The sequence below is a fragment of the Lytechinus pictus genome, chromosome 3 (genome assembly GCF_037042905.1).
Source record: "Lytechinus pictus isolate F3 Inbred chromosome 3, Lp3.0, whole genome shotgun sequence".
Lineage (NCBI taxonomy): Eukaryota > Metazoa > Echinodermata > Echinoidea > Temnopleuroida > Toxopneustidae > Lytechinus > Lytechinus pictus.
The window spans coordinates 36,224,864-36,240,989 of NC_087247.1; the positions used below are offsets into that span (position 1 = coordinate 36,224,864).

The window sequence follows — 16,126 nt, forward strand, 5'->3', positions numbered from 1 at the left end:
TTGAATATTTTGTTTTTAGTATGCCAATGTTGATGACTCTGTGAGTTCAAAAAATGAAATTGAGTTCAGATTAAATGTTATGTTTGTTTTACACTTGAAGCATTTTGTGGTGGTATTTTCATTTAAGTAGACATGAGAATCTGAAATATTGGCAGTGGTAATGTTTTCACCACTTTCACATTTTACAATCCCAAATGGCATTTTTACTTGATTTCTTGGGCTATTAAACATAATACCAATTAAAAAAACAAAACACAAACACAAAAACATGGTCATTCCACAAGTGCATTCAATGTCTTCGGTTCTACAGAATCGCCTTCAAATGCTACTTTTTCAGCATTTCATGTTTGTGTTTTGCAAGAGGTTTGTTCATGTACCATGAAAAAAGGATTTAAAGCAACCATGTTTTGGAGTAAATGTCATAGAATTTTTTTTTGTAGGGTAAAAAAGTATTGATTCAATGTTCCAACACATATGAGTTTACAAAGTAAATATTGACAGGTCGATGAACACCAAGTGAGATTTGTCCCAGGACCATTGGAATCCAATATTGATCATAAGATGTTGTTTGAGAGGAGAAAAGTAAGTAAAACCATTGACTCTACTACGTAGTAGGGTCCATGGTAAAACAGAATGGTGAAAGTTTGAAAGAAATCAGACAAACAATAAAAAAGTTATGGATGTTTCAAAATTGTGCAACTGAGTAAAAAACTTATGACAATTGTTCGGGATAACTTTCCCAATTATCAGGAATTTGTGTTTTTCTCATGTAAGAACCTATTTCCCTATGGCGGTAATATTAAAAATAACCAAGGTAGCATATAGCACAAGGAATGTTTGAAACAAGGTCAAGAAGTTCAAGAATGTCTGCATACTTGTAAATGAAGAAATGTAGTCAAAACAAACAAGCTGACTTATGAATCGGTTCAAAGCAAAAAATTTAAACACAGTCTTGTTTTGAAGAAAGTTTTATGCAGATAAAACAGTTAAAATGTGGTAGGGCACTATGAAACAAAATTTGGAAATAAAACTTGAAAAAAAAACTTTATCCATTTTAACCAACATGGCCAATTAGAAGGCTCCATGGGTATACCGATTCTTATATCTTTTTCTTATTGTTTGTCCAATATTGTTCAAACTTTCACCTATCTACTTATGTGATATTCTTTCCCCATCTAAAAACAACTTTTTATTTGGGTAGGATGTAAAAGTTGGCCCAAAACCATAATGTCAACACCAAACTTGAAAACTCTGAATGTGCTTCCCAATTAGCTGCTATTGATATTTAGATTTGCATGGTATGTACATGTAGATTAGGTCGAAATTAGCCAACTAAAAGAGAAATATAATCAAAATGATATGAAAATTAAATCAAAGAAATAAATTACTGAATAAAGTAAGAATTATATCAAATAAAAATGAGCAAGATTGAAACCTTTCTTACCCTTTTAGTTGTAAAAGTTAATATAACATATTTCCCAATTTGAATAAAACAAAGAATAATGTTACAAGCACAATTTTTTTTTACAAAATCATTATTTATTTGGATTTCAATGTAATTCAATCAACCAAGACCATTATCAGTTGTTCATTATACGCTGTAAGACAATTAGAAAATACATCATCTCAAGTAATGGACCCCGCTGCTAGCTATATAATCCATTTTTTATTACAATGGAAAGAGATTCGCATTGAACTTGCCAATACAATCAAACAATTGAAGCGGTTGTGACACTGATTTTCCAGTGCCCATTTTTTTTGTCTTATTTTTCTTTTCTCTCTATTTCTTATTGCCTTTCAATCATATGTATTTCTCTTGCCTTCCTGCTCTGTGTCTTTGTTTCGTTTACTTTCTTTACCTTTCCATTTCTCATTCTTTTCTCTTCCCCATACATTTTATTATTGTTGTCCTGTTCTCTTCCACATACTTGTTCTTATTATTCTCCATCTTTTCTCTGAAGTCTTGAAGGTGATAGTACCATAATAAAATTCTTTTTATAAAAAGTGATTTCTCTCTTCCAAGAAATTAAACTGTAAGCTGGTTGTTAGAGGAAGTTCACCCTGATGTCATATCAGTGTGATAAAAGAAAATGAGAATAATACAATGACATTTGGTGGAAATTCATTAGACTTCCCCCTATTTCATTTAATATGAATTCCCAAAATTACAATTTTTATTGGTTCATGATTGAATTACATAATATTTTTATAGAGGCCTTATTTTAAATAACATGTCTGTGTGTGGAATGCACAGGTACAATTATCGTCATTTATGAAAAAAATTGTATAATTTATATTACATAACGTGACGATCTGCTCATATGCAGCGACATCAAATACAAACTTAAAAAAAAATTCAAGACTCCTACTCTTACATGGATTTTTACAAAACATATAGTCATTTGTTTCTCCGTGCATTGATCTGCTTTGGTTAAGGTGAAGTTATCTTCTGGGTGGACTTCTTAGTGTCTTAGAATACACATGCCTACGTGATGAAAAACAAATAACAAAAAAAAAACATGGTTTCTCTGTCATCTTTCAGCAAATTTATTTCATCTCAATATTCAGAATACATCATGTACAAATACATGTATGACACCATCACAGATTGTAGTTGAAACCACTATTTTTTAACATATGAAAATATAACATGTCATCATCCTAATAAATAATACATTGAGAGCAACAGACAAGCCATGTAGGCTAAGTAGAAGTCAATAGAGAGAAAGGTGAAAAAAGACATTCAAGAGATGCAAGAAATAGAAAAAAACACTTCAGAAATATTGAGTGAGCTCACAATTAGTTAAACCAAATGAAACACGAGCTTTCATATCTTCAGGCATTTTTGTTGCCTTCGCTCCATGCAGATATTTACATATAAAGAATAAATAACTACTTTCAAGATTTTTTTCACTTGAGGCAAAGTATAATTAAGAGGCACAGAAGTGTTTGTTCTGATATACTGTACGCCATGAATACTTCAAGGATTACGACTGAATTTCAAATAGGCACTTCCAAAACAACAAGCACTTGTGTTTTGGTTCAAGATATCTTTGAATAGCTGATGATTCTATATATTTACAAGTGTGCCTTAAAGGTCAAAAAAAGAAAATGAACAGATAAGTAAAGCAGAACATACTTCTGAAAACAAAAATCAAATCCTAACGAAAAAAAACCCAGGGTGTTTAGAACAACACCATTCAGTGTAATGGAAGATCACACCCTCGTGTGTTATAACTATACCCTCCAGTACAGTGAGATCATAACACCAAACATGGATATACTGTTAAATCAACTCCATAAATTTGAAACGGGTGTCAAATGCTTGGAACAGGTACATGTTCACCTATGTACACTGTGGCGTTTCTTGCACTGAAATGTATGCACAAGATGTTATACATGTTTTGTATTAAAAAAGCAAAATACAGAGAACTAGAATTTAAGGCTGTTTCCATCATTTCAGTTGTAATATCAGCATGCATGTAGTTCAGATCATAAATATACTTCTTAGTGCTTAATGTAGTTACAAGAACAAAAACACCATTTAGAATTCATTTAAGGTTGTACTTAATTTTCAACGAAAAAAAACAACCTGCCATCACATATTTGCGTAGATTAGAATGATTGTCTCATCACTTTGAGTCCTAAGGGCAAAATATCTTAGGGTTAAGTGGTATGAAAATTATGAAATCAAATCATCTTCAATGGGTACATGTCTATCAATCAATTAATCTCGTTTATTTTACATCTGCATTACCACATTTCAGTTGACTTCAGATGGCTATTACTCAGATGTACAAGCGCAAAATCTCAAATTTATCAGAACAGTGCAGTGATCTGCACCTCCAGACTACCAGAATGTGTAGAGCCATGTGAAACTAAATATTTCTCACAACCACTGTTGATTGAAGTGCTAATCTAGGTCTGTGCCTGTAGACTATCAAAGTAGAATATCAAAGGGATATATATAATTAAAAAAAAATAAAAATGAATTGAGACAGTCTTCTTTTATGTCAATGATATTCAACCATGCATCATTAGTCACAGGTATTTGGCTTGTGTAAACACCCAAAATATCATCTACTGTATGCGAACTGTCAAGGGCTTAGGAAAATTTATCCTAAACATAATCTAATTCCAAACCACTTTGGTTCCTGTAAACCACACACAGGTACTAAACGAACATCTTTGTCAAATTATATCTTGGATGAAAACATACCACTTATTGACACTAATTGACAACTTAACCCGCTTTCATAATAATATTTTTTTTTTTAACCCACCATTACAGATTTCACAGATAACTTTTACTTAAAAAAGCAAAAATACACTGGGTTTTCTTTTGCAATGCTATTTCTTTTAGTAACGGGCAATGGTGAACATTTTGCTTAGTTTTACACAACAGTTATAAGCATAAGACTAGGGATGCAAACAAGAGAAATTATGTTACACACTTTCTCTTTTCTATAATGAATATGACTTTGCAAATTTTGCAGATTTGACAAAAAAGAAAACTTCATTGTACAGTATCACAATTGTATGCGATACTATAATTATGATCAGGGAGGAATCAAATAAAATGAGAAAATAATAATTAAAATACTTCATATGATAAAATACAAAAAGAAATAATGAGTGGGCGATAAAATTGATTCCCTCATTTGTATACCCACCAGGATATGCAGAAAACTATTCAGTAAAATCATACAATATATTATTACATTATTTCAATTCTGATTTTTGATAAAATTTTCAATGTTACATATAAGTGCTTGAATGAATTTTCTATATTAATTCAAATCAACATTTTGTTGGGATCATATTGTTTCTAAACTATGAACAGATGGCAGATAATATGTTCAAACATTAAAATACAAACTCATGAAATGCAAATTCAATTCATATCCACTACTGGTTGAATATATGACTTCTCAACATTTGCACAGACCATCCATAAAATAAAATATCAATATTGCTGTCAAGTAAGTTTGCAGTACATGCAAACCTGCAGAAATTAAAGTGATTCTTTAATTTTTACAATGTAGGAGGAAAACACACCTTCAGTACTTTAATCTAAAACTGCACTTCCTATACTAACATCAATGTTGGATTGTGCAGATTAAAACATGAAAGTAAAATATATGTTTTCAGTAAAAGACATGATCTGCTTTCCACCAAACAGTTTGATGTCTTTTCTGATTGTTCAACACTAAATCAATATTTTAAATTATTATTGTACAAAAAATTACCAATTCCATACTATTATACCACTAACACCCAGTTTCTTTATATTCATGTGGCACAATACAGACGTTATACCAATTCTGATGTTAAATTAAAACATTTGGTATATATAAATATAGAAAGGATTGTTCAATTGTTGGTACACCTGTTGGAAAAAAAACTTTTTTTATTCACTTTTCTTTGAAATATATGTACATAATACTGTAACAGTATGTAGTCATCATATTTGTACTTCTATAGTAATAAGGCAAATCATTGCTATTTATTGTTGATTTCAACTTTCTTTGAAGTAAACATCACATTTCTGAAATAATTGTAATCATATGATTCTTCATATTTCATTTAATTCCACTACACTCCTCTTATTTATAATTTTAATGCTCCAATATAGTCATTGTTCATGGAAAAATTGAGGTTTTGACAATAAAAGTCTCAAACAATGTGTTTGTAACATAAATCCATGATGCATCATTGTACTCAAATTACTTAGTGTACTACTCACTGGCATTATATCAATATTTAGAACAATTGAATCTGTTCTTTAGTTTCAATAAACATTTCAATAAAACATTATCTTGATTTATTTTATCACTTTGGTAGGTAGCAATTTAAGTTTACATATTTTCCTGCCTTTCTGGTGACTTTGAAATATATTGTAAGTTTTCATGTTTTACTGCATTTAGCTGTGCTTCCTTATCTCAAATGTTCAATTGATTAGCAAAACCTCCATCATATATGGAACTTAGGCTAACAAAACTTGCACTATCTGTACTTGTGACTTTTTTTCTGAGTAACAAAATTAAACGAAAACAAAAGTTCATTATTCTTTAGTGGACTGTTCCTATTATTATTTCAAGGTACTGGAGAATTTTAATTCAGATTATCAAAGATTAAATGAATATTTTCTTCCATTTCTGACAGTCTGCCACAGCATTTCAGCCATTTTATAATAAAAGTTGTAATTGCATTTTTACCAAGAAATTTCATCAAATATTGTATCAAAGGTGTCACCAAAGACATTATCACAGATGTCATCACAAAGAATGCCATCTAATGAAAAAGGGGCAAAATAGCTGATCAATCATTGCAAGGCTTTTTAAATAATGGAACACACAATCTTCAGATGCACGGTATTCAATATATCACATTAGGTATATTCTCCTATTCAATCTGCAATAAAGAACTCTTGCAACAGAAAAGTATGGATTGATTATATAGTTTGAAAGTCATCTATCACAAATTTGAAACTGGTATTTGCAATTGATTGCACATAAATTTCTTGCAAATCCACTTCAAAAGGAATAACAAAAAACTTGGAAACCAGTATCTGGAAAAGACCTGTCCTCCAATCAACAATTATTGCTACCTAAATGTCTAGTAAAAATAGTATTATGTGCATTGAAATTCAACTAAATCTCATAATACATATCGTGTGCAAAAGAGTATGGCTGATTCTGACATTCAAATCAGGCAATGATCAGCTTGAATCCATTGTTAAAGTGCACAGAGTTATACTCTGACTCCCTTCAATTCATGGATGGATGGCCTACATGTAGAGTGTACATTCAAATCAATTATTGTAGTTGAATTATTTGAGCAACACTTATTGAACATATGCATGTACTGGTGGTTTCATTAAAATACGTATGTACATGTATAAAACATGTAAATTGGGTGATTTCCACATTCATATTCCTCTGTCCAAAGAAGTAATAAAAAGTGATATTGATGATGTGAAATTAGTTCAACCCATTGCTTTTGAGAATAAGGGAATGAGTATCTGGATGGATTTAGCAATTTCAAAGTAAGGAGGGCTTTGCTCAAAACCTCTTGGTTAAAAAAAAAATAACTAAAAAATTATGTCGTTTTGACTGACGGGACTCAACCCCCCGCCCCCTCCTTGCACTTTTCCATAACCTTACATATTAATGAATGAATGAAATTACAATTTAAGGATTGAAAATTACACTTTGATTTGTTTTCCCATTATCATAAGGTATCAAATTTTCAAAACTGATCATCAATGAAATATGAATAAATGTATATTATTTGTGTTCCATTGTCACCAGTCAAGAATTAAGCAAAGGCTAACCATTCTATGAATACAACATATTATTTTCAACTGAATATTGGTTTTACATGAATAAATGGCATTTAATACTAAACTCAAAACAGAGAGAAAAGAGAATACATACATGTAGAGACATACACAGCTAAAGTTCAAACATCAATGCACATGAGAAAGTAAAACATTCAATCAACTTTACAATACACCAAGCTGGATGTTTTAAACTATTATACCAACATCATCTTTGCTCAAAAAAATATAGACCTTTTATTTTATTTTTTGGAATAAAAAATATACAAGGCACTTACGAAAACCATATTTAGTTTTGCTATTCAAGAAATAATGCTGTCAAATTGATTAATTGCTGTTCTTTTTATTCTAACATTTCAGTACTATGTACAGTGAATTTACAAGTGTACAGCATATTATTGTTTATTTTATAAAGTTATGAGTTGTTGCAGTTGTTTAAAGTAGTTCAATACGTAGAAAGAAGTGAAATGATATCATAAAGGAAAACAATCCTATGGGGTGTCAAACCAAAGAACTCTCATTTCATGACAGTTACAAGAGATAGCCAACTACACCGTGTAGGGTGCTGTGGACGTAGATCGCAAGTGAACATGGGCAAACAAAAAAAAAGGGGGAAAAAAGGGCAAATAAAGACAAGGTATTTCAATACATTCTGTACATTCTACAGAATCATGATGAATATTTATTTCACGATAGCAAATTTCAGTCATTTTCTTGATGAATCAGATGTATTTCTTGCGTCTTCAAGACCCTGTAACACATAGCAAAGTGATCGACATAGCACTGATATTCATGAAGCACTGGCCATCATCTGCTTCAAACTTTAGACTATCAGTTGTGAAAATCAAATGTAATATTAATCGCTCAGGTTTGTGTTACACGGCCATGACCTCTGTCTTCAGAAGGGAAAGCACTGATCATTCTTACCCTTCATTCTCCTACCTCTCTCTCTCTCTGGTGACTCATGGAAGATCTGATTCAGTTGACTTTTAGTTGTTCTCTGGTTCAAAGCACACAGATGTAGACCGACCAGGTTTCTGTATCATAGAAATGAGATGAAAATGACATGAACAAATCACGTGCAGAATGAGGAGGAGAATGACCTTTATAATCCAGATGCATTCTGAAAGTCTATACGCACATGACATGCTACATTATCTGCTAGTCTCCTGCCTGATACACTCTTACCACAGGGGCAAATAAATTCTGCCAAATTATCAGAAATGATTAACTTAACAAATATTCACAAATGATAAGCTACAATATGCAGTGTCTTAAAGAAAATGATGTCTATTATGAACACCATTAAAGATACACATACAATTACAAGTTCCTATCCTCCATTCAAAAAAAGTATTGAATGTTTCTTCAAATCTCATTCTCCACCTTTTTTCTTTTGTTGTTGTGTACATGTTAAAGTTCTGGAAGTTTCCAGGATCAGAGCACCACATAGGGTGGTCTATGGCCAGAGGTGACGTATCTCATAGTTTGACCCTTAAGAATACATTCCAGTGCAGCACTCACTGAGGTACAAATGAAGGTGAACCAACTCATAACCAGCAAAACATGGTCAACCTGATATCGGTTACATCAGCCATTACATGTAAATGCTGATCATTATACCCTGCTTTGCTCTAGATGGCAGACTGCCAAGTGGTTACCACTGAAGGCAAGATATTCTGTTCTAGAAGTTTCCTCCATGTATTAGGGAATGGGACAATTCGTTTTGCCATGCGGACATGTACTAGCAGTAACACGATTTAGATAATATCACTCAATCAAAAGAAATCAGTTTTTGAACACCTTTAAAACCAAAAACCACATCATCTATGTGATCCAATGAGTTTGGTTAGTTAAATTTCAGAAAATACATAATCAATCTGCACCTGGCTTTCATGTAATCAAAAGAAAAGCATGGAATTAGAAGGGTTGCAATTTGCAATTTGATTTATACTGGCACTATGTTACAGTTCAATAAATTGTCTGGTTGAAATCTGCATATACATGGAGGAATCAATATTAAATACTTTTCAGCCACACAATTCAAACCTATCAGATTTTAGTTTTCTTCACATTGCAAGGGACATTCAACTACATTGCTGTAATCACCAAAGGATAGCATAAAAGTATTTAGCAAATCGTAAAACAGCCTTAAAAACTGACATATTGAAGCTTTTCAACATGCACTCATCGGTGTAAAATCGCATGAATGACTGAAACGCTAGAGCAAAACAATATATAATAGAACTGAAACTAGACAATGGACGCTAAATGGCGAGCCGTGATTGGCTGTCAAGATAAACAAGTTAGGCTTGGTACCAGCCGTAAATTGAAGCAAAGCAACTTAAATAACGCAAGGGTTCTTACGAACTCCTTCTGGCAGCACAGAATTGGGTTTCACTCATTTGCGCATGCTCGAGGCAGTGTATATCCAGCTCGGAGTAAAATTTTGCTTGTCAAATTTGTTTGAGGTATAAAACGACGTAAAATTTGTGGTGAAGACTTTGCTTGTCAATTTTTTTGGTGGTTGGAAACCACCTATAAATTGGTGGTGAAGACCTTTTATTTTTTGGTTGTCAACATTTCATTCACCTTGAACCCCCCCCCCCCTTTAAAAAAATCCTGCGTACGCTACTGGTCAAGATATTTGCAGGGAAATATTTGTGATCAATTTCAAATTTCTGATGATAATCTACAATTGATGTATCAATTGTAACTAGAGCAAATTGCTTTTTACTGCTTGATGCAAGAAACAGACCAGCAATCAAGTGCAATTTTGCAATAAATTGTCAAACTTGTGACTGATTTTTAAATTGACTTGCAATTGATTGCAATGCGTCAGGAGAAACCATGATTGGGGCATGTCCAAAATGGGTTTTTCTGAGTAAAGATTTGGGTAAAATTGACCAGGGTATGTGGAAATATGTTTCACAATTTGGCCAATCAATAAAATGCATTTAGGAGTTAGGTCCCCCCCCCCACCCCCCTTCAAAGGTAGTTTACTTACATAGGGTGTCCTCTCCCCATATTTGGACCAGAAGGTGACTGTACTTGCGGTTGATTTGCCTGTCCTCTGATCAAAGCATTGACATGACTGGAATGGCGGGGAGTAGAGATGAAGACTTGCTGCAAGATCACTGTGACTAGGATTCTCCACCCGATGAAGTCCCTTAGAATCTGTTCACATTTTAAAACATTTTGAATGAAAAGTTAGTTGGTGACTTGAATTCAGGTTACCAGTCAAACTCAGAATTCATGAAGACTGCACACCTATTTGGAAAAGAGGAATGATATTGAAGACTTACAAGAAGACAGTCTTGAATAAAGTGCAATTAGTGCATACAGTAGAGCCTATTTGTATACGAAAGCACTATAAAACCATGTTATTCATATCATTGAACCATTCTTTCATTGTTCATTATCTGTCTCCAGTTGAGGTTCCTTAGAATCTAGAAAGATTTTGAAGAAACATCCATTCAGTTGGTGGCTATGAAGACTGTACATTCCAATCATCCATTGACAAAGGAAGAAGTCAGAGACTTGGCAAACATGCAAGATGCTCAAGTACTCATAATGATTACAGTATAACTTTTGATTGATTTCTTGATATTCAAACATTCTTTCATTATTAAATACTTCTTCGGGACTTGACTTAATAAGCAGCCATCTATGCTATTTATAAAAAAAATAAACATAAGCAGTCAGACCGCAGGTCCCTATGCTAATGAGCAAAAAGGCCAGATTCATCCAAATCATCTCATGGCTGATTCCTCCTCCTTGCAAAATCTTGTGATTCGTGAGATTTTCTTTGTCTAAGAATTTACCTGTTTTAACCTCAAGTTAAATTAAATATTATTGCACCATCAGATTGAGTAAATGTTACTCTTTCATATTGGTCATTTATTTTGTAAACAATATTTTGTTAAATAAGTAAATTTCTGGCCTGAAAGTGTGCCTCAAAACTGAATTTTCTTCCTCTGTTTTCTTTTGCAAATTGTGCAAAACTTTTTATTTTGAGCCTCAATGATATCTATATCACCATAAAGCTGAACTTCTGTACTTTCTCTCAATGCCACTCTTGATATGCGGCACCTTTTAATCGGGTCAAGATCACACTTTTCCCACCAAGGTACAAGACGAGATTTCTGAAATTTTGTACTTGCATGAAATCCAGAGTTCTGATTGGCTGAATAAGGTTCACAGAACAACAGGCGCGGGGTATTTGAGGAGATTACCACATGGGAAGTGTGACCTTCCCACGAACCCAGGCACTGGAACCGTTGGAATTTGCCAGTGTGTGGTCTCTTTGACCAATCAGAGTGCACTATTCTTGTTTTCAAGCTGCTTTATGTACTTGGCAAATGAAAAGTGTGATCTTGACCCGATTAAACCAATTCTTATTTTGAAACCTATATCATTTTAAAGCATACATATTCAGCTTTATCATGATCTAAAAATCATTTGGGCTCAAACAAAAATAAAGTGTGAAAATAGCAGCTTTTGTCAGGTGAAAATAATTATTTTGTAGCATATTTTAGATCAAAATTTTACCCTATATTACAAAATCTTTGAATAAATTCAAACATATGACCTGAAAGAATGATCTTTCTTCTTTACAATGATACCAAATTCATGAAATTTGATGCACAATTAGAGCAGCAATGACAGAATGAAAAGAGGTGTTTTGGTCCGCATCAAGCTCATTAAATATGCAAAACATTTCAAGTCATGAATATCACTTGAATGAAAGAAGCCACTTTCTTGGGACCTGCCGTCTGACTGTAAGGAAAAAAGACTATATGCTTTCTTTTTAAACTGGCCAAACCCATGCTGACAAAAATCATTTTTATTAGACTAGATAACAACCATATTTCATTCAGCCACTAAGATCATTCTTTCACCAGTTAATTTTCCACCTATTTACTCAATCATTTTTCCATATATCTTTTCATTTTATTTCATTACACTTACAACAATAATTCATCTATTTCTTCCAACATTTTTCATCCAATCTTCCATTATCAACCCATTGCGGAAACCATTGAGATTAGTTTGCTAGTACCAGTATAAGTATGAGAAATAAATGAATATTACTACACAACATGCCATTATAAAACTATGCATGTATAGAGGAGAGAAAAGGTCCCCCTTTCATCAATGTATATCTCATTATTAATATCTCTCTGTCAGAGTTTATGTAAATATATCTATACCGTAATAACAATATACCAATAACAATATGTATTTAGCAGAATCCCATAACCTAATCAAGAAATACTAAACTTATTAAGTACTGCCGGCCTCCTCCCACTTCATTAGACTTGAAAGCCCTTTTAAGAAATTACAGACTCCTATCCAGAATTCAAATTAGATTAGAATGTGTTTTACATGGGCAACTTCCAACATACATGCACTTAATGCAAAGAGAACAAAGCAAAGTGTGTCTCTACATCATATTAGATCATCCATTAATTTTAAACTTGTTACAAAATAAATTACAATTGGTGAGACCAACAACTTACAACTCAAGCTCTCTTCTTGTTAGTTTTACTATCAGAAACAATAATTTTGTCTCATCATTTGTGACTAACATGGCAAAGATAGGTAGTGCAAACATGTCTGCATGATACAGTTACGACCTTTGGGTGATATTTAATCAAGTAATGAGATAACCTTTGCTGTTCACGTAGACTACCATAGCGAATAATAAATGGTTCTGTCTTGCAAACATGCGCATGTAGGCCTAATCATTTGCAAAGACCTACATTCATTCATGTGTTCTTTTATTGACAGGAAAATACCCTTCAATTAGACATACAAAAAATATCTTATCTTACATTTGACCATTCATGAGAACAAAAATGGGTTTTCGACTAGATTAGTGAAAATATTATTTCATAGAAATCTACATTAAATATTATATAAAAGTGAACTTTAGAAATCAATAGGAAAGAGGAAGGTTATGAAGGCATGTTTTGTTTTGAAAATATCCCAATATTTTGTCAAGCACTAGCAAATAAGAGCACTATTCTGTAGAGATGTTGTTCCAATTAAGCACTGTATAAAAGCAGAATATTTTTATTTTTTATTTATCATTAAGCAGCAAGAAAGTGTTTGTACCATTTATGTAAGCCACTTGGTCCCTCTCATAGGTATTTACTGCTAATTGAGTCATGGCGTTCTTTTTCTTCGAGTCTTCTGGCCAAGCAAACATGGATTCTTGTAATGTCCCATCTAGGACCTTCATGAAGCAATGTGCATCGGAATGACTGTGAATCGAGCTAAAAAAATAAGAATAAAACAAAAAGAAGGAATCAGTATATGTAAAAGGTTACCACACCAGATCTGTACTCAGAATCGCACAATGTATAATTTGCACAATTGGGCTCAGTAAACAAAATGATTATGATCAATCATTAATATCAAATGACAAGTTTGATGATGAACAATATGTACTTGCAAGTTGCAACTAAAAACTTTTTGGCTACTGTGATTTTGAAAAACTTATTACAAACCTTTGTATTTACAGGACTATAATCCCCTATACAGTTTGTAAGCCTATATGGTTCTGCAACATACATCATATTCTTTATTCCTTAAAGGACAAATCCACCTCAACAATATGTTGATTTGAATAAAAGGGGGAAAATCCAACAAACATAACACTAAAAATTTCATCAAAATCGGATGTAAAATAAGAAAGTTATTACATTTTAAAGTTCGCTTAATTTTACAATTCAGTTCCCTGAACATCATGGTCGGTACATGTAGCGAATGAGGTGACTGATGACATCCCCCACTCACTAAATTCATTTGCACTCCATTACATGAAATATTTCAATTTTCTCCTACTTGTCACGTGAAACAACAATTTATTCCTTCCTGAACACATGGAATTACCATTGTTTTTATATTTTGTTGTTCAGTCATGTTGGTCATTGTTGTCCAATCTATAAAAATTGAAATATCGTATAATTCAACAAAAAAAACAAAAAATAGTGAGTGAGGAACATCATCTACTGTCTCATTTGCATATTACTGGGTTGTACACATAACTGAAAATAGTGAAACTTTAAAATGTCATAACTTTCTTATTTTACAACCGGCTTTAGTGAAATTTTCAGTGTTATGCTTGTTTGATTTTCTGTATTGATTAAAATCAACATATTTCTGGGGTGATCTTGACTTTATTTCCGTCTTATTACCACAGTGACAATATGCTGAACAATGAACAGAACATGTTTATGATAAGGAACTTTGCATGTGGTAAAATCAAAAAAATAGTCCACTTTTAAAAAATTAATGTCAAATGCATTCTTTGGAGGAAAAAATCACATATTCAAAGGAGCAAAATTCATCCAAATAAAGAATTTTGTAATCTTGTAATTTTGTAATACATGTGTAAGTCTCAAGAAATAATTTAACAAAGAAATGGAAAGGGGGGGGGGTTGCTTAAAGAGTAAGAAACAATATTTTTGCTTACCTTCCTTGGCCTTCAGACCAGCAGAGAACCATCAAATCAAAACGGCCATTTCCTTCATCAACAAGATTTCTTGTATACCTACACACACATAAAAAAAAATAATAATAATCAGGCAATCTATGAACACTCAAAAAGGAAAACTCATCCTTTACATTTAATGTTCATGAAAAAAATGCAATCCATATCAGAGCTTTAACACACTGTGGAAGAAGCTGTGAAAATGTGCCATCCCCGCCTCCCTAATTTTTTCAACCATGTGCATCTTTTGATCTAATTGGCCTTACATGCAGTTCATGAAATTGAAAATGCTTCTTTCCTTGTGATAATGTGGAACATGAAATTTGTTGCTGCTTTTCTCTATCATTTATTCCTTATTTTTTTATCAATTCAGTCAAAATTTCTGGAGTTTGCAACTTAATTTTGACCAAACACTTCTAGTGATTTCTTGTTGAGGGTGAACTGTGTTTTCCATTGAAAAATGAATCAAGTTATACAGTTTATTAAATGAATACCGGTAATGAAGCATGTGCCAAAAAAGTTGTCCGTTTCCATGTACCTACAGGCCTACATCACCAGTACCTGGCTGTACATTGTATGTTGCACAATGTACAATAAAGGCATCCCTGCTATAGGGACTACATAAGACATGCCAGAGGTTTTAGTAAAATAACACACATTTTCCTGTTTATGACAAATATACATGTATAACATTTTACAATTGTTATTATAAATCTTTCAAGTACATTTACCTTTCGATTCACTAAGGAAAAATTCGGGAAAGAAAGTTTGTATCTCAAAGAATTTTTGTGTCTTTCATTCTGATTTTGTTATAAAAATGGTATATCCTTTACAGGAATACCAGGCCAGCCTATGTGATGACTAAGTCTTATTATTTTCCCCTCAATGCAGCTGTTTCTATAGTGTAATTCTATTTCAGGAAGTAGATAATCTTCAAACTTAAAAATAACAACTCTTACATAACTGTTTAAGATTGTATTGTTCCATTTTACTCAAGAAATTATGAATCAATACATGACAAATGTCTGTCATCTCAGTTTGTTCAAATGGAAACATCGGTTATGGTGCATGCCAAGCTATTATTTCCTTTGAGCCATGGAATGAAAATGAAATCCAAACACATCAAAGATCAATCAATAAGGTAGAAACTCTTTGATTGCACTAAGTTACTAAATGGTGCTCTGCTCTATATACATAGTCACTGATTTTTTTTAAAGTCTGAAGTTGCAGACTAACGCAATATGAAGAAGAATCTGGACAGCCCTGTACAGTGCTGTGCTCAC

At 32.6% G+C, this 16,126-nt stretch overlaps 1 protein-coding gene across 1 annotated transcript; it reads right to left on the reverse strand.

Moving 5' to 3' along the window:
• Positions 1 to 2,523: 2,523 nt before the first annotated feature.
• LOC129257346 (cysteine dioxygenase type 1-like) lies at positions 2,524 to 14,899 on the reverse strand. The gene is made up of 4 exons (XM_064096941.1): positions 14,826 to 14,899; positions 13,463 to 13,623; positions 10,350 to 10,519; positions 2,524 to 8,379 (listed from the first exon to the last, which is right to left on the reverse strand). Exons 1-4 carry the CDS (start codon positions 14,855 to 14,857, stop codon positions 8,332 to 8,334), a joined length of 411 nt encoding a protein of 136 aa, XP_063953011.1. The 5' UTR covers positions 14,858 to 14,899; the 3' UTR covers positions 2,524 to 8,331.
• Positions 14,900 to 16,126: the final 1,227 nt, after the last annotated feature.

Coding starts and splice junctions, on each gene's coding strand:
- LOC129257346 (XM_064096941.1), bottom strand. CDS start 14,857: ATGGTTCTCTGCTGGTCTGAAGGCCAAGGAAG. Junction 10,520..13,462: donor CCAAGTGGCTTACATAAATG/GTACAAACACTT, acceptor AAATGTGAACAG/ATTCTAAGGGACTTCATCGG. Junction 8,380..10,349: donor ATGGGGAGAGGACACCCTAT/GTAAGTAAACTA, acceptor TCTATGATACAG/AAACCTGGTCGGTCTACATC.